This window comes from Ambystoma mexicanum, chromosome 11, assembly GCF_040938575.1.
Source record: "Ambystoma mexicanum isolate Mex_15411 chromosome 11, UKY_AmexF1_1, whole genome shotgun sequence".
Classification (NCBI taxonomy): domain Eukaryota; kingdom Metazoa; phylum Chordata; class Amphibia; order Caudata; family Ambystomatidae; genus Ambystoma; species Ambystoma mexicanum.
In genome coordinates, this window is record NC_090934.1 from 1,372,423,210 (window position 1) to 1,372,443,537 (window position 20,328).

The window sequence follows — 20,328 nt, forward strand, 5'->3', positions numbered from 1 at the left end:
TCTGATTCAGAATGGGCAAAGACTAAATCGGTTTGGTTTTCCAGTAGCCTTTTTGTTTCTTAATTGGTCTAATTAATCTCCCTTCTCTGGCATAATTCCTGGAAGCTCTGAGAAATGTATTCTGAAATATCATCTTGTGTCTTCTAATACTGCATTTGGTAGAAACTTATGTTAAATCAGGTGGAGGTGGTTCTCATTTGAAATAATTATCATGAAACAGTTTTCATAATAATAATGTCCTGAACTCATTCCATTACAAGTTGGCCCATTTCTAACCTAACTTGGCATCAGAGGTAGCTGACATTTCTGACCACTTATTTTTATGGATGTATTTAATTTGTCAGTCAGTTTGCAACATCTGTAACTTAGTCTAAGTTAGTCCAAAGGCCTCATAGGGCTTTTTCTGATTCGATTTGAACTGTATTTGGACCTACCTAGCTCAATCATCTAAATTTAAATATATGTGCCAGACTTATTGCAATGCAGAATTAGTTGTACAAGGTAAAGAGAACCTTCATTATACTTAAAGCTGAGGTTATTCTATGTTCCACTTGTCCAAGGAGCCAGGGCAGAAATGGCATTTGCTTTAAATGTTCATTGAAATATGGCTGTAATGCTGCCAGATCATTAAGCTCTCTTTTCATGGAGGAGCAAATTGGTCAGGGGTCTGCAACCTGCTCTCCAGATGTTTTGGAATACGACTCTCACAATCCCTCACCGTAGATCATGCTGACTAGAGCTGATGGGATTTATAGTCCAAAATATCTGAAGATCCAAAGGTTGAAGATCCTTGGGATAGAGGGTTCCTGGAAGGAGTTTGAATTGCTGCATCAACCCAATCAATACTTTGGTGAGTATCAAATAATCTGAGAAGGATCTACAAATACGGTTGAATTTTTCAAGATGTAAATCGTGGCTGTATTTTAATCCAATCTAATGAATAACTATATGCGTAAATAATTTTGTATAGATTTCAAGAAAGTTTAATTGTTTACTTGTATGGTTTTATGCTTAAGCAAAAGCCATGTAACAGTACTGTACCAGCACTTAAAGAAGCATCTTTATGCACCACCAGGTCAGTCACGAGTGCAGTGCTCCACCCGTGCAATGACTAGGTTGTGTGTAAAATCATGAATGGGATCAAACAACTTGGCAGTCTATTGTGGTTAGGATGCAGGATGGAGATCCTGGCTGAGCCATGGTGTTTAGGCGGCCCCTTTAAGCCACAATTTATAGTGCAATGAAAATATTCACACTGATGTGTATCTCTTTTGGAACCTACAGCTCATTAATTAACAGTTTGGCTGGTAATTTAGCCTCTTAATGTTGTGTTCATTTATCCATGCTTATGATCATCCTAAATGCCTCTGAGGTTAGCATTTTCTTTTTTTATTTAAAGGATTGGTTGCAAGGTAGACCGCCTTCGAACAGCAATCCGATGTAAGTATTGTCAAATCACTCATCAGAATACTAACCACATTAGCAAGTAAAAGCAATGCCTTACACGTGTTGCCAAACCCATCTATGCAATAAAGGTGTTGGTTTTAAGTGGACTGCAATATGCATAAGAATGTATAGTCTTAAGAATGTGGTTATGAGTAGATCACACTTTAGCTTCCGATAGTCTTGCTACATATATTGGTGGCTAAAACAGGTTAAGTGCACAATCTATATGTTACATTGAAGAAGAGGGCCACAGAATACCTTCTCTAATTACAAATGGACGGGCCTCGTTCTTCACCAGTAAATTATTTTTTGTTAACATTTGTTTACTGGCTTTCACTAGAGTAATGCTTACAAGGTTGGATTAGAGAATCAAGGTTAATGATGCCTTCAAATGCCCATGACTTTGCCTGCCTTACTCAGTGCACCCCTACAAACCCTTGTATGATGCTGGAAATGCATTGGAAGGACCGGGTCTCTGTGTCCTTGTCCTGTACTCCCTTATCATATTTGTTCTGTGTTGTTTTCTGCACAGGAGTCCATGTGGGACTCCTGGCAGTGCAGCTCTTCCTTTTTTTGGTTGTGGTGAACAGAGACCCTTGGGATACCCTTATGGCACCCATGGGTGAGGGTACAACCCTGTACCCCTAGTGTTTGTTTTTGGGCACCTGTGTGTGACCCACACAGCAGGGTATAGGCTGGTGGCAGCTTCATGCTGAATTTGACAGGTGCTCTGAGTATCCTCCATTTTGGGATACCCAGGCCCTGCCATAGGAATCAGTGGATTCCTGATAGAAGGCAAGATGCCCCCTGTGTCCTTTCTGTTTCTGTTGCCTATTACCTTATTGTTCCCAAAGTCCTGGGAAGCTCTGACTCTGCCCCTTCCCCTGACTGCCTGTTAAGTGAAAGAACCATATATGTATTGGTATGGGAAGTCCAGGCCAGACTGGCTGGAGCCTTCCCAGTGACTGTATGTGGTGGGTACACCCTTGGGGTCGGACGTATGTGAATGGAGTATGTGACCAGTATCCGTTCCATGTTATGGGTGTCTGGTTTCTGTGTGTGTGACACAAAGAATGAGACAGCCCTGCCCGAAACTTACATGAATGCAGTGTGGTGTGCTGAAAGGCTGGGTGCTTGCCCCAATCCACATTTCTTGTTATGGGTGTCTGGGTGGAAGTGAATGGCCTGAATGCACTGTGAGCCTGATTGGCTTCCTGCCTGCATGAATGACCTTCTGACTGATTGGCTGACTGAGCTTGGCTCAGCAGTGTGAATGAGGTACAGATGTGTATATCTGGGGACCACTAACTTGACAAATTATTCAGAAGCTGAAGTTGAAACTTGAAACTGCTTATCCTTGAAGCCCAGCTGGAAGATGGTTTGCTGCTGCTCACCGTCGACGAAATCCAGGAGCTGCTGTCTGTCAAGGACTCATCCAAGAGAGGACCTGCTTAGGAGACCTCTCCCTGAGCTATGAGGGAACATCGTGCAGAAGCTGATCTTCATCAAGGCACCCTAGAAGTCAGTCCCCAAAGGCTGTCGACCGTAAACAGGGTCTGCCGAGAAACATTGCAGTAAAGCACCAGGACATCAAAGCCGTCTACGTCCATCACTTTTGACCAGGGTTCGGAGGATCTCTGTGATCGCTGGAAGCCCGTCGAGTTGTGTTGCCCACAACCCAGGACAGCTTGATGCCGTGCTGCTCGACGACCAGAGCCACAATGCTCCACCAGTACCTAAGAACATTTAAAACAAAGACTCCCTTGCCATCAGCGTCAACTGCTTTTTCCCGCCAGAGAAGGTCGAAGTCGCCGACGACCGAGGCAAATCTGCCGGTGGGTTTCCTGCCACCTGAAGTTCACAAAGACACAGATGAGTGAAGATCCAGCCATGGTCGAGTCCCGATCTTCTGCGCTGACACCTGATGCCGGCTGCCAGGCTAAGCTCATCACTGAGTCCTGTTTGCGGCACCAAACTCTGTCATCGAGCTGCACCGCATGACCCATCTACGCAGGACGTCCACGATCGATCTTTGACGAGCACCGCGAAATTCAAAGCTTCTGTCCTGACAAAGGTGTTCACCTTTTCTTCACAGAATCTCAACGACCGTGGGTCCTGCTTTAAAGGGAGTCATCAACACACAAGGAACCTGTCGACGAGCCACCGACGAAACTCTGCTAAACTCAGGTACATTGGGCTAGTGGAACATTTTTGACCAGGAAACAAGACTATTGAAACATAAATGGACTGTGCTTGTTAATACACTTTATTACAGGTTCCCAGGTGGGGGGATCCTCACACAGAACTGTGTCTTAGTAGCAAGAGAATCATTATGCCACTGTTTAAACTAACTAGTCTTCCTTCCTACATCCTATCCTGATGCACATTACTGTTTGATTTGTCTGCCCTTAGAACTGTCAGCATTTGGTGCATTTTAAAGGAGTCAATAGTTAAAGAGCGGTACCACATAGACATTGTATATGTTTGCCATACTAGATTTGCCAAAGTACAAAGTGTGTTATTAATTGTGTGTATATATTGAACCTCATTTTTAAATAAAGAACTGTGTTAGCACATAACATAGTGTGTGGACATTCCTTTGTGTGGGGGGCTTGGGGACTACAGTGTACCTAAGAACCAGCATGCATCATCTCCTGAGAGCTTAAGCCTTGGTAGCTTGTCCATACTACTATATAGAGAATCCTGGCTGGGGTGCTTTGTGCTTCTACTCTGCCATATAGAGGGCAGGAGTACAGATAACCCCCCTCCAGTCTTTACACTGGTGACAGTGGTGAGATGCTAATGGTTTTAAGAATCAGTGTGTAACCTTGCCACTTAGAAAATATCCACACTTTGTTAATTTGAGGTTTTTAGTTGTGTACTAGGATAACTTCACTACAAGCAATGGAATCTATTGCAAATGGTAAATTGACTAGGATGCGGCTCTCCAGAGTGCTGGTGAAGCCAGGGAGTTAGACTTTGAAGATAAATCTAGGGCTGAGCTGATAGCTGCCCTGGTGGACAACCAGACTGATTGTGATGTTCTTGATGAAGGGGGGGGGGGGGGGTTGAAACCACTGAGGACCCTGCCCCTTACAATGATTAGACATGACCATCCACACTCTTTCGTTCTTTTGATCAGTTCAGCAACCATAGGGCTTTGTGCTATATTTGGATTGGCAAGTTCAAGATACTCGACTGCAACATTTCTGGTAGAAGAGGATTGAGTTTGTGCTTTTTCGCTGAAGAATAGAGAAAATAAAATAGTTGAATTCCCCCTTGATAGTGTTGATCGTCTTCACTGAATCCAACACATTCCAGCAACACTTAAGCCCAGACATCGGATCTGACTTGCAGCACCTTTCACCCTCGATTGCATTTCTTGATACCTGCACAAGCTGTTGTGTTTTTTAATTCTAACAGTGAGCATATGCCTACCTCCCACTGTAATCTCCAAATGAATGGATTTGTGCTCCTCCTCGATCCTAGGTATTTTATTTAATTATTTTCATATTGTGCTGCTCATATTCTTTTAATAGAATCCTATAGAGAATTGTATGAAATTTCAGATTGTTACCCCAAATCGCTGTGTTCTAATTTTTCAGTACTTCTCTTAGTGGTGTGACCTGTAGCTATAGCCACTGTTGCTGTTAACCTACACTAACATCAAGCGAACTACAATACCCAGAAGGGTTGTAGTTTGTGTGTCATTTTATTTGCTAAGCGGCACGTGACAACAAGCCTGTCTGTGCTGGTCCGTGCTGCTCACTGCCCAAAGGCTTCTCTGCTGGTGAGCTATTTTTACTTTACACATCCTATCATGCATCCACTAGAGCTTATATACTCCATTTACATGAATATGGCTAACTGGGGTGTGGACCAAAGTGCTTTGCTGTCAGCTGCCGCACCACGTAGAGCGGAAATTAGTTCACTTTATTTGAATGCTGATCTTAGTCAGGTGAGTACATTTAACACTCTTGATAAAAAAGAGGGAGGTATGTCCATTGATAAATGGGAGAAGTAACAAAAACGTGAATGAAGCTACCACTCATAGTGATTCATCAGGGAACAGTATGATTGACGAGATTATCATTACAAACCCAGCCATGTCTCAGAGAAAGTCGATTGAATGTAAAGTAACCAAAAACTTAACCTCAGATTAATTATGTTGTAATAGGGATGATAAGACCAGGCCAGTTTGCCCTGAGGATAAACAACAATTACAGAAGCAGAATATGAAAATACACACAGTTAACTCCTCTAAAGAGGGAAGTCTAAATAAACTCAAAATAACATGACTAAATACTAGATCCCTGGTCAAACATGCCACGGAAGTGGCAGACTATAGGTCCTCATTACGTGTCCGGCAGTAACCCTGCCGGTGCTACCGGCAGGTTGCCGCCCAACTTGTAATATTTTACAGATTACAAGTCCGGCGGCCCGGGAAGTCAGGTGCCGGTAAAATGTAAGTCCCCATTCCCATAGAGTGCCATAGAACTATGTAGGAGTGGGGACACAGAAGCACCAGCACTGTTTTTACCGGTGCCGGCGATTCCGTGAACGGTCTGCCTACTGTGGCCGCTGCGCCTGGCAGGGCCAAACCTGTCGGGTGCATTGGCCACAGCAGGCAGGCACGTAGTTTATCAGTCCGGAAACAAGGGTGCCGGTGAGCTTACCAGCACCTTTGTTTCTGGACCAGAAAACTTGTAATGAGGCCCTAGATTATTGAATATAACCTGGGTATATGTGCCATCACCGAGACCTGGCTTCATCAGACAGCGGGACCTGCGCTCCATCCTGCAGAGGGATTGGGAAGCTCAGACTGGAGAAGGGGTTGCAATTATTTACAGAACAAGCCTTGAGGTCTGGGAAACAGATACTATGGAACCAATGGGTTGTGAAATGCTGTTCCCTAAAATACAGACAGTGGCAACCAGAACTGTTAATATTGCCATTGTTTATCGTCCACCTATACTAATGCCTGAATTTTTCCCCAATTGGGTAATGTCCAGCTCCCTTGGTTAAAGAGTACCACCAAATTTGTTGTGATGGGGGATTTTAACTTAAGGCTGGGTAATAATATCGACCACACAGCAAAAGACCTGGAGGATACATTTTCTAGTTTGTGCTTTTCCCATTTCATCAATGAGGCCACACACGTAAGGAGCAACACACTTGACTGGGTGGCTATGCACAATATTAACCGCACCAAGCCTAAGAATTCTTTATGTCCCTGGTCTGATCACCTTTTTGTTTACTTTGAAGTACTATTGGCAAAATAATTGAAGAAAAGGCAAATACAAAGAATGTGGATGGATCACATGTAGAAATGTTCGCAGAGTTCAGCCAGAGACTATGGAGGCATGGATTTCCCCACTCCATAACAATCTTGCGATCTTAGAAACATCTAATCAAATAATAAAAGCATACCAAGAGACGATCTCGGCAGCAGTTTACATCTTTGCCCCCCTGAAAACGAGATTTGTGTCTCGAAAATGAAATAGGGCCTGGTTTTCACCCGAATTACAGACGCTTAAAGCACAGAAATGGAAATGCTTTCACATATGGAAAACATACACAGATAGATAGGTGTACAACATTGGGGCCACAAACTACAAATTAGCAGTTATAAAGGCAAAATGAATGTAGGTAGGAGCATGTTATAGTTGATGCCCAACATGAATCGAAGGAACTTTTGAAAATCCTTAGGGAAGTAGAAAAGCCTTGTCCCAAGAGTAATAAGAAGCCACTCAAGGATGCTAAAGGGTGTTCAACCATCCAAGAGGCCATGCTTGGCAAACTTGACAAGATCAAACAAAGCATATCTCTAAAAAAAGAATATTGGCATTATTAGGGAAAAGTGCATACCTCAGATTAGTGAAAAAGAGGCAACATAATCGGCTGATCGTTTTAGTTTTAAAACTGTCTCGAAAGATGAATTGATGGCTGTTGTCAGTAAGCTAAAACCCACTAATTGTAAGAGAGATATATGCCCGGCTATCATGGGTGAAAGCCTGTGGTTCCTCATTAATAGGGGTACTTTCAAAATGTGTCAATGCGTCTTTCCAGGAAAATCATGTACCAGATAAATTGAAAGAGGCGTAGATTACACCACTGCTTAAAAAACCTGTATTGGATCCTGAGATACCAGCAAATTATAGACCAATTACTAATACTCCTTTCCTCCTTTCCTATTAAAAATATTGGATAGAGTGGCATATGAACAGATCCTCTGCCATTCGATCAAAGCGAACATATTGAACAAGCAGCAGTCTGGTTTCAGACCTGTTTATGGGACCGAGACTGCCCTGTTAGATCTTAAGTCAATATATTACAGTACATGGACAAGGGACAAACACCTTTACTCGTGTTACTGGGCATGTATGCTGCATTTGACCTGGTTGGTCATACGCTACTTTTCAAAAGACTTAAGAGTGTGGCCAATTTCAGTGATAAGGCAGCAGCATGGGTCAAGTCTTTTCTAGAGAATAGATCTGTCGGGGTCTGGAGTGGTGCGGCAGAAGCAAGTCCAACTCAACTGCAATATAGCGTCCCTTAGGGGGCATGTCTTTCGCCATCCCTATATAACATATTCACAGTTCCATTATTTCAGCTTTTAGAAGAGAGGCATATGTTTCACTAACTATGCTTATACACAGTGTGTCATCCCCCTATCAGGATTCTATGGAGAAGATGATCCTTGAATGATGTTAATGGGTTGATTGAGGAATGGATGATAGAAAGTGGTCTTGCACTCAATAGTGATAAAACAGAACTCATGGTAATGGGTACCAACAATAGAGTAAAAAGAATTAGGATTAGAATACCAGTAGTTTCAGATAGCCGGTTGCAAAATTTTAACAAAACAGAAAGTGAAAACGTTAGGAATATATCTTGATCAAAATCTAGGCATGTGTGCGCAAGTTAACTCACTTGTGTCATCCGCAGCCTATCACATCAGATTTTTAGCACACATTCAGCCCTTTCTTACAACCAATAGCTGTGAGACAGTGGCATGGGCCATAGCAGGCTCTAAAATTGACTATTTTAGTAATCTCCTAGTTGGGGTTACCAAGGGTTATTGCGCAAAATTAAAAATAATTCAAAATAGTTCAGTGAGGGCATGGATGGGACTAAAAAAATGAAATCATATTTCGAGGGCAAGACAAAAGCTCCACTGGCTGCCTATAGAAGCTAGAATAGAATTCTGCCTATAGGTAATCACTTTCAAATGCATGAATGGACATAATCCATATCATCTCGTGGAAACAATGGCACGGAAACCTGTCTGAATCTGCTGTTGGTTCCTAGATTCAAGCTCGCCAGTGTCAGTAAAGAGTCCTTTTTTATAGCAGCCCTTAGAGCATGGAATTCCATTCCACCCGATCCGAGAGAAATTAAAACCGTTAACCAGTTCAAAAAGAAAATAAAGACCTACTTTCCTCTCTGCTGTCTTTTACTCTACCTGTGGTGTCCCCCAGGGCTCTAACCTCTCTCCCTGGCTTTTCAACCAATACCTGGCACTCCTTCCCCACCGCATCGCCACTCTCTGCCCCAACTTTCAGTGCTATGAGGGTGACACCCAGCTCATTTTCAGGCTGCCCTCGGCCTCCTCGTCCCCGTCCCTCATCTCTGACTGTCTGTCTGCTATCCAGGAGTGGTGTGCCGCCAATGACCTCTGCTTTAATGCCAGCAAGACTGAGATTCTCCTCATCGGCACACCCGCTTCCTTCTTCCCTGCAGCTCTCTGGCCGGCCTCTCTTGGCCCTCCTCCTGCTCCCACCTTTGAAACTAAAAACCTCAGGGTTATCTTTGACTCCACACTCTCCTTCTCTCCTCACATCTCTGACATCTCTAAGAAGTCTCACTATCAAACTGCACCTCCTCAGAGGTATTCTTCCTTTCCTCTCCTTCCGCCAGAAGCTCACTGTCTCCAGAGCTCTGGTTCTCTCTAGGCTGGATTACTGCAACAGCCTCTTTCTAAATCTGCCTGCTTCTGCCCTCCGCCCTCTGCAACTTATCCAGAACAGGACTGCAAGACTTGTCCTTGGCCTCGAGCCCAGGGATCGTATCTCTCCAGGACTGAAATATCTGCACTGGCTCCCAGTGGCTGCGAGGATTACGTTTTAAACCCTCTGCATCGTCCACAAGGCCCCCTGGGGCCTCAATACCTTCAACTCTCTCTTCCTAAATATCTTCCTTCTGGAGCTCTCCGCTTATCCACCTCCAACTCCCTCAGGGTCAGTCGCTTCTCCAAGCAATGAGTTGGTGGTAGATCTCTTTCTTCGGCTGAGGACTCCCACTGGAACATCCTCTCTGCCTCCCTCAAACTCGAGGAGAACCATCTCCGGTTCCGGAAGCACCTCAAAACCTTTCTCTTTGCTTCCACCTTCTCTCCTCCTCTTCTGTGCTGACCTCCTGGCTGTTACCAGAATTACACTGGCGACCTGGACACCCTCTGATGTCGGGTCAGACCCCTCCCCCCGCGTCACACACCTGCACTGCCCACCTGGCAACCCCTGCACTAGGGGACTGTTTCTGTATCCATACAGTCACGCTACCAGCCCTTGACACCTGATGTATGCACTTACCATTGCACTTGCCACTTGTTGGGATTACTTATTATTGTTATCATCTTTCCCATGTACTGCACTGTCCCAGCCCCCTCCCATGCACTTGCGCGATCTGAATGACACCTGGCCTAGTAGGATCGTTGTCCGTCCTCCCTTTGTTCCCCTCCCTTGCCTCGTCGCGCCTTGAAACACTTGTGTATAGGCACGTTATAAATGCCATATCATATCATGTCATACTTATTCAGATATACTTGCCTCCTTGTCACTGGTCCTTGTGGTCAGTGCCAATGTTTTGTTTGTTTGTCTGGCTCTTTTTGCTGATAACATTCTATAGCTCCTGTATGCCTCCGGGCCGTTTTGGTTATGCTATGTAAATAAATAAATGTAAATGTAAGGCAGAATCTTAAATGCCATCTGTGGCTGCTCTGCATATCTGTGCTGTGTGGTTCTACTTTGCTCTGATATTTTGGGAAATTCCATCATATGTTAAGAAAACAAGACCATCATCCTAAATCCCCTCTAACCGGCCATATATTGATTAGGTTTATAGTGATATATCCTTGTCCGAACCAGACACTTAAGGATGACCTGTCGTATATTCTCCAGCTTCTCTCCTATAACAAGCAATCAAGTATTTTATTTAGATAATTGCACTACTGTCCCCTATACATGCCAGGTTGTCTGTCGCAGCTGTCCACAGAGTCTTATTCACATGAGATTGTTCCTCATTGTTCATTCCCAGGGAAAATTAAACTAGAAAGCAGTGTGATTTTTAGGCCCTTCCTTATTTGTCTTCAAGGTGAAATGTGACATGTCAGACAAGCAGATACTTCACTCTGCCTTTCGCCTATGGCGTAAAGGTAATCTTGCAATACTGAAATGCCATGATTGCCTGTCTACAAAGAGCTGTGCAATACATGTGCAGCCTCCGTTCCTCCATTGAGCAAATGATGCAGGGGTAATATTTGCTTCTCTAATGATTGTGGTGGCTGGGAACAAGGGCTAGGGATGGACTATGGGCCACTGAGCCCAAGGAAGTTGGTGCTTAATGGGGGGGCTTTGGTAAACTGAGCATGGTCTGGTATTGTTGAGGGGCCATCGAAATATGACAAGGCCACAGTAGCAATAGCCTTTTCAACAATTACCCATTTTCGTCTGGGATTATGCGTTGATCTGCTACTTAATGATTTGTAGTTGTACATTCTGTGAATATTGCGATGCGCCTGGGCTGCCTTGACCACCTTTCACCCTGATGAGTGTAAGATAGGATCGCAATGCAAAGAGTAGTTATGTGAGGCGCTCACTACACATCACTTGCTGCTGCCAGCATTGCTGGGTAATGTCGTAGTTTCAATTGATCGGGTAACCTAGAATACTGAAGGTTTAAAGACCCTGCCTACTCATAGGGTAATGTAAATACAATTCTGATGCTTGTGAATATGCTTAGAATCACATGCTGTGCATATACTCCGACATCTAGTGGTAATGGCAGAGTATTGCATCTTTCTTTCGAAGATCGAAAGGGGACATCGACATGGGCGTGACTGTAACACTGTCCCTATAGTGGATCCTAAATCACTCACACAATGAGGACCCTCAGATTGTTTATTTTGTTTATTTTGTTGGTCGCCTTATGCGGAGCTTGCAAGAGTTAATATTGCTAATTAATTACTTCTTTGTCCCACGACCGATGGTTGTCTAGTCTTCGACTACTTCTCTTCAACTACTACTTCATGGACTACCGATGCCTTAGACATGGTGTATTGATCAACGTCATTCGACTGCGTGGCCTTGCCCTCTGGCCAGCCCCTTACAGTAGGGAGAGTGGGGCCTGGGGTTTATTCTGTTCAAGAAAACATTTCCTTTTCCCTTCTCTTTCCCTATTTGGTCTGGCTGCCATCTCCCTCTGCTATGGAGAGCACAACCTTTAAATTTTGTCTGTCGTGTAACAGCAAATTCCTGAGGAAGGACACCCATCGCCGTTGCAATAGGTGTCTACCTCGTGACCACGACGCATATTCTTGTAAGTCCTGCAAGCTGTTTCGTCCCAAGATGTTAAAGGACAGGCGGACAACGCGGTGGGTCGCCTACGTGATGCAGGCCGAGAGTCATTCCCCCGTTGGCACCATCGCTTCGGATGATGAGGATTCCAGCGGCAGCCATGGCTCTGACCTGGAAGCCATAGACCTTTCGGCAGAGCCCTCGGTTCCCAGATGCCGTCCCCGACAGACAGACCACCGGTTCTTTTATGGGGAGTTCACATCCGGGCGACAAGGGCACACACGTACCACCTAAGCCAAAACACACAACCTCTAAGTCCTCCCCGACGGACACGTCATAGAAACGCCAACAGGCCCGCCAAAAACTTCGGTGCTTGCTGAACCTCGCGGTCCAGCACCTTCTGCACATCCCTCTTCTCGGCATGCGAATGGGCTATCCTCTCACAAGGGCGTTTCAACAAAAAAGCACACGGTTACCGACACATAGGCGACCCCGGCAGGCACATCGAAACCCAGCATTCAGCTGCCGAAAATACACAAGGGTCTCGCATCTATTATTTTGGCAGCGGAAGAACACAAGAGGTATCCTCTCACGTCCAGAGGAGTACTCTGAAACCTCCCAGCCTCTCTCAAGGGCTTTATCATTAAAATCTCCCCCTACTGTCCAGCTTTTCCTCCTCCAGAACCCTCTGCTTCATCCCTATGGACTAGGCATAGATTTGAGAATTATGGACAAGATGGCACAATTTATAGACTTCACAGATAAATACATTACTCCCAATAGTGAGGAAGACTCCGGCCCCATTCCACCAAAGCTGCAGAAGCTTCCCATTCCTTCACTAATCCATCAAGAGGAGGTCTTTGATTATTCTGAACAAGAAGAAACATACGAGGATAGTCCTTTTGATCAGGACACAGCTGACCAGGACTGGGATCAAGATCAGCCAACAGATCCGGGGCCTTCTTCACCTCAACAGAGGCAGTCATCGTCAATAGATGACCAAATGTTATTTAATGCCATCCTAAAGAGAGCCACAGATCATTTTCAGATCGCAACACAGGAAGCTGTCCAGGAATCTGACTTTGTTGAGGACATTTTCAAAGAAAAACCTCTCACTAGTCACTACTACAACTCAATAAAGAAATGACTAGCTCCTTCTTTATTGTCCCCGTCCCTCACAAGGGCAGTCAACCCTCAATTTGAAAAATTGTTTCGCTCCTCTCCATCTGACTCTATACTCAAGGTCATGCCGCACCGGACTCTCTGGTTGTTATAACCACCAGATACTGGAGACTGGCAAAAAACCAGGAAATAACAGTGACATCAATGTTAGAATGTGCTTGATCCTATCACCAACTGATCCAACCACCACCAATGGTTAACTTAACATGCCATACTGTTAACAGACAGATACAGCACTCCACTAGAACTAAACCCCTGTGAACTTGGCCTAACAGGAAGGCTGTAACTAGCAAGGCTTTTAAGGAAAAGGTTTGTCCCCGACTGCCCTCGCTACATCAGCATATATCTGTAGACACCTTCACCCAGTCTTTCAGAAAGGCTACCAATCAAGCCTTCGATGAACTGTCTCTACTTAAACCAGAAAAAAATAATAAATCTACTACCCTGAATAAATGGTTTTCTAGTGATATCCTACAATCCAGAAGAGCTAAGCGCAAAACTGAGCATCTCTGGAGGAAAGAACAATCTACACCATCACTAGCATCCTATAAGCTAGCCACAAAAGCTTATAAATTGACTATTTTTCAAGCTGAAGCAGAACACCTTAACAAGAGAATACGACAAGCCAAATCACAATCCAAAGAAATATTCTCAATACCTGGCAATTTTAGGCCTATAACAAATATGCCTTTCTTGCTTAAAATCATTGATAGGATTGCCTATCAACAGTACCAAAGGTTCGTAGACACAAATGAACTACTGGCAAATGAGCAATCCGGATTTAGGGCTAAACACGGAACAGAGACCGCTCTTTTGGATCTCCAGGCCAACATTGCTAGTATCATTGAACAAGGAAACACTGCCTTACTTATGCTATTTGATCTCTCCTCAGCGTTTGATCTTATTGATCATGATCTTTTGGCCGAGAGATTGAGAACTACTGGCAGTTGTTCTCCTCTAGCAACAAACTGGTTTAAATCATTCTTAGGCCCAAGGATGGCCGCAGTCGTAAAGGGTAACTTTAGCTCCCTGAAAATGCTACTGACCTATGGTGTCCCGCAGGGATCATGTTTGTCTCCTTTGCTTGTCAACATTTTCTCAAAACTATTGTGTGACATGCTTCAAAACCTGGGTGTCCAGTTCACAAATTATGCATATACATAAGGTATTTGAACTGTCAGGCTCCTATGAAAAGGATGTGCAAAGAGTTAAGGAAGTGTTCAATGCTATCCAAAAATGGATGGCAAATAACTCTCTAGCACTCAATAAGGCAAAGACTGAACTCTTAATACTTGGCACAGAAAATAGGAAAATGAAATCAACAACACAAAAAATGTATGATTAATAATAGTTTAATCGAAGTCTCGGAGCATGTTAACTTGGGTATTTTCATGGACTTGCACCTCTCATACAAGAGACATGTTTCTTATCTAAAATCAACATGTGCGTTCTACACTAATCTTATATGGTAAATCCAATCATATCAAACTGAGAAAAACCCAGCTCTGATTGCAGGAGCCATAATTAACTTGAAACTGGATTACTGTTATAGTCTCCTGATGGGTGCTTCCAAAGGCAATACCACAAAATTGCAGACCATACAGAATGGTGCAGTTAGGGTTTGTTTTTGGATTAAACCAATGGGAAATAATGTCAGCAGCAAGAAGAAAACTTCAATGGCTGCCATTCCAACCGCGAATAACATTTAAATGCTCTCTTGTGATCTTTAAATGCCTAGCTGGTACTGCCCCCAACTATCTTGCGAAAAAACTAAGGCCCCCATCCGAAGAAACCTTCGATCTAATGATAAATATAACCTACAACAACCACCAAAATTCCTAGAAAGAGTATGTGGTACTAATTTTGCTCATTGGGCTCCAACGATCTGGAATTCCACGCCCCCTCTGATTAAAAACAGTGTGTCTCTTGCCGTATTTAAGAAACTGCTCAAGACACACCTGTTTGATGAAGGAGAAATGTAATAGTCTCTGTTGCTTTCTCTCCTGCTTGAGGTATCTGTTCCATGTTGTCTATGTGAGCGCTTTGAGGCCTATGGGCGATAGGGCGCTATACAAAAATTTAGATAGATAGCAGGAGTGCCACTGTCTACGGCGGCGGCTCCCCTCGATAAGGATTGCGAAAAACACTACGCCATCGGCAAATGTATTGCCACATCTGTGGTCTATTCAACCAGTATCACAAATAATACCACCCTTCTCGCTAGTTACTGCGATGTACAATGGGGCCTGCTCCAAGAAGGCCTCCAAGAGGTCCCAGAACCCACGCGATCACACCTGCTGGTGGTCGTGACTGAGGGCAGAAAGGTGACCCATAATATACTAAAGAACACTCTAGACGCTGCTGAAACTGGAGGTTGCTTTCTAGCACAAGGGACTTTACTCATGAGACACGCCTGGCTGAAGAACTCGGGCTTCAAACCAGAAACTCCAGCCTCCCTGATAAATAAACCCATTGAGGAGTCCAACTTATTTATTAAGGCTGTAGATGATGCCTTGGAGACAGCTAAAATAGAACATGAGATGCTGAAATCGCTCCACCAAATTACGGCCAAGCCCTTCCAACACCGAGGATGCTCAAACTCTCGTTGTACCTTTCAAGGTCAGTCTTTCTCCCGGTCTCCCCATGGTCGATATGGTGCTGGAGCTACCCCATGGTCCTCCGGGCAAGGCTCATCTGGCAACAGCCAGTACCAGCAAAGAGGCAAAGGTAGAAGCAGGAACACTACCCCAAGGGGCTCCTTGGCCTCCACATCAAAGTGACTCACCATTCCGGGTCCCCTCCCATGCCTCCCCGGTTAGGGGATGTTTGTCATCATTCATTCATGCATGGGAGGGGATCACATCAGACCAGTGGGTGTTAAAGACCGTCACCCACGATTGCTGCATCGAGTTCCACTGGCCACCTCTATACCACCCACCAAAGAGCAGACACCTACCTCCAGCACACCTGCAAATCCTGCTGGAAGCGGTGCAGATCCTTCTGAAAAAGGACACCTTAGAAGTCGTCCCCTTCATGAGGTAAGCAAGGGTATTTATTCAGTGTACTTCCTTGTGACCAAAAAAGATTTCTCCATGTGCCCTGTGTTAGACCTGCGCCCAGCGAACAAATATGTAAAACCGCAAAAATGAATGACAACATTGCAGGAGGTAATCCCACTGCTGGTGCAGGGGGATTACATGGCCACGTTGGATATGAAAGATACATACTTTCATATTTCAATGTTGCCTGTGCACAAAAAGTACCTAAGGTTCATGATAGAGGGGACACACTATCAGTTCAAGGTTCTTCCCTTTGGCATCGCCTCAGCTCCAAGGATGTTTACAAATGTACTGACCATAGTAGCTGCTCACCTGTAAAAGCAGTCCATTCTAGTCTATCCATACTTCGACTACTTGCTCATAATAGGGAATTTGTATGGAATATGCCTAACAAACACTCAGAAGACGGTAGATCTCCTTTTCAGCCTAGGCTTCTCAATCAACGAGAAACAGTCTAGTCTAGACCCCAGCCAAGTAAAACAGTTTTTGGGGGCTCTAATTCAGACCAAAGACTGCCTCGTCTTTCCCTCCAACGAGAGGGTTCAAAATATGCTGTTCCAGATTACTCAGTATGTAGCCAGTCACGAGGTGACCGTATGCAAAGCCATGCGACTGTTAGGAATGATGGCCTCCTGCATTTACCTAGCTCCACATGCTCGCTTGTGCGTGCTCCCCGTGATGCAAGAGTGTCTCTCGAGCCAATGGTATCAGGCCAGCGGACAGTGGGACGATCTAATGGTTGTCTTGGCAGCCTTCGTTCAGTCTCTGCAGTGGTGGTCCAGGGCGAACCTTCTGCAGGGAAAAACCTTCACCACCCCTGTAGTAGAAGCCACTCTTGCCACATACGCATCTCTGGCGGGGTGAGGGGCTCACCTCTGTCATGATCTCTGCTTCCAAAAGGTCAGGGTTTTCCCAACTCCCTTGGAAGCAGATCCATAACCCAGGTTCCGAGTGCCAACCAGTCCCAATTGGGACCTTTTGGACCCAGTCCTGGCGCCAGTGGCACCAGGCTCATAAATATGCCCAGTCCCAGCGCTGGAAGCGCCGGGCTCATAATGCTTGGGTGGACTTACCTGCAGCAGACCATGCTGCTTACTTGCCTGCCAGTTGAGTCTCTGATCCTCTTCTGTTTGGAACTACTTTTCCTGTTGGGTGGGGCAGGAGCCACTCCCTAGATTCAGAACACTGGAACTCTTCTGGAAAGCAGGAACTCTTTTCTTACCTAGGCGTGGCTGTGGAAGGAGACACCTAAGCACTACAGGAGGCTATTTAAACCACACCCGATGGATGAATCTTGCTTTGCGTTATTCTGCATCCTCAGCAGCAGAACGCTCATCGTGTCTTCTGCATCTGATCCTGGGCCTAAGGAAAAAGGCTTACCATTCTGAATGCAGTCTTCAGCAACACCTATAAAGACAAGAAAGAACAGGTTAGCATTACGGTCTTCAGTGACAGCTCTTCACTTACCTGGTCCATCGGCTGTCACCAACGCCTCGGGCTGCATTCCGGCATCTGAAAGACAAAGGCTTACCTACTCTTCGTGCGCTCCGGAAGTCTTCACACTGCATTCCGGCATCTGAAAGACAAAAGCTTACCAACTCTTCGCACGCTCCGGAGGCCTTCGGCGCTGCATCCCGCATCTGAAAGACAAAACAAGGTGCGTTTCGAAGACATTGGGGAACCAGTTAGAGCGCATCGTGAAGCAGGCAACAAGCGCTTACTTACGTGCTTCCAGGCGCTTCTATTCATCACACGGGCTCCATCTTCAACTCACTTCAGGCCGCCATCCGCCATCGCTGGAACCCTGCAAAACAAGAGACATCATTACTAAAGACTTTAAAGACATTAGAATTACTCGAAACTTACCGTTCGTGCAGTAAACGACGGACAGCAGTCCTCTGAAGTCAAGAGGCCTGCTCCCCTTATCCAGTGAAGAAACTGGTTACAGCACCCTGCCTCGAGGCAGATGGAGAGCATGGCGTTCACTTACCTAAGGTGAGAGCGTTAACCTTTGGGGTTCTACAGGAGAAGAGAAAGGGAAGAAGAGAGAGACATTCAATAACCCAGTTCATTAATCCCACATTTTCTATCTGCAGACATCTTACCCTTCGAGCCAGACATACAGTGCACAGAGGTCCAGCCCAAAGAGCCAGCCGTGTGTTACACATCACCTTTGAAGATACGGTATACGCCCAGTCAAGACCGGCGCCTCTACGGGAATCAGGTGAGCGTTACAACCTCCTTCAACAGACAGCGCACGGCTTGTGGTTCCCAGCGGTCGCATCCCGGTACATACTTGTTGGAATTGCTAGCAGTGTTCAAGGCCCTGAAGGCTTTCCAAACACACCTCCAGGGGAAGACAGTACTATGGCTATATGTATTGCCTAAACAAACAGGGGGGCACTCACTCTCTAGGGCTGTCCAAACTGTCACAGAACATATGGAAATGGGCCCTCAAACACAAGATGTTCCTCCTGTCGCAACATGTTCCAGGGGAACTCAATCTTCTGGTGGACATACTCAGCAGAGACTTCCCCCTTCCCGTAGAGTACGAGTGACAACTATACAAGGACTTTGTACTCAACGTCTTCGCAGATTGGGGCTTCCCAGAGATCGACTTGTTCACAACTCTGGAGAACGCACAATGCCAATATTATGCCTCCAGGTACCATCAGAATCGCTCCACTATATATATAATCGTGCACAAGATGCACCAAGAGCCAGTCAGGATGATTCTGGTAGCCCCGATGTGGGGCCGCCATCGTTGGTTCTCCCATATCATGGCAATGTCAGTCTCCCATCCCAGGAAGCTGCCGTGCCCTTACAACATGCTATCGCAATACAAGAGAGAGACACTACATCCATGCCCTCAAACTCTCAATTTAGCAGCCTGGCTCCTGAGGTCATAGAGTTTGGGAACCTCCAACTCCCTCAAAGATGTATGGACATACTTAGGGAAGCACAGAAACCTAACACCAGACACTGCTACTCCAGCAAATGGAAATGCTTTGTCATCTGGTTTAATAACGAGGGCACCAATCCTGTTGTTTGCACACCAGAACATATTGTCCTGTACCTAATTTACCTGTTAGGTTTGTGTCTGTGTTTCAATTCCCTAAAGGTCCACTTAGCTGCGCTTTCAGCATACACAACGTCCCAAAACAAGGTTTCGTGGTGGAAAATTCCAGTGGTTAAAGCGTTTATGGAGGGATCATCCCCCTATTTCAAATCTGCAGGCCCTTTCAGTTCAAGACCCATTTGTCAGGATTCACAAATATAAGGTGGTTCTGCGCACACACCCAAGATTTGCGCCTAAATTCATATCAAAGTTCCATGTAAACTAGTCCATAGAACTGCCCACCTTTTTCCAAAACCCCACTAACGTGGCAGAAAGAAGCCTCCAGCCTCCAGAGAAGAGCGGTTATCTGGAAAAGACAAAGCCACCAAGAAAAACAAACCAGTTCTTCATCTCAGTGGCAGCTGGTAGAGAAGGGGACCCTGTCTCTAAATCAGCTATCTCAAAGTGGATTGTGAACTGCATCACACTTTGTTAGACTCTTGCCAAGAGAGACCTGCCCTTCACACATAGAGCACACTCTACTCGGGCCACAGGGGCTACCATAGCATTTTTTTAAAACATTTTTTATTTATTGTATATTGGTTTAAAAGAACCTTTACAAATTTTCATTATCAAAACATAAAATTATACAAAAAAATGTTTATCATTTAACACAACAATCTTAAAACATCATTTTACACATATAGTAAGCATTTTTTCTCACAACAACTGCATAGACTTTTACTTTCATAAAAAGACTCACATGCAAGTCTTCAATTCTTTTCTTTCGACTAAAAGTAGTTATGGTAAATAAGTTTCTTTGATTTTTCCTCATCCAGAGTTGATAACCTCAACTGTACATAGTTCGCTTTTCCATCTAACTGCTTACACCTGATCATGTTTCCCGAGAATATATCTGTATGTCCACACATGCCAGACTTCAATCCTTCTATGTAACTTTGCATACATTTGCCAAGAACGCTATCACCCTTATTTTTAATATGATATT

The 20,328-nt window shown here is 44.9% G+C and overlaps 1 protein-coding gene across 2 annotated transcripts in view; it reads left to right on the forward strand.

Annotated features, from left to right (window-relative positions):
* Positions 1-20,328, forward strand: part of TRPM7 (transient receptor potential cation channel subfamily M member 7) — a 2,599,208-nt gene that overhangs the window by 2,318,203 nt on the left and 260,677 nt on the right. For both annotated transcript variants that reach the window (XM_069624956.1, XM_069624955.1), the window contains exon 30: positions 1,400-1,440. In XM_069624956.1, the coding sequence (XP_069481057.1) occupies positions 1,400-1,440 (41 nt within the window). The remainder of the gene's footprint in view (positions 1-1,399; positions 1,441-20,328) is intronic.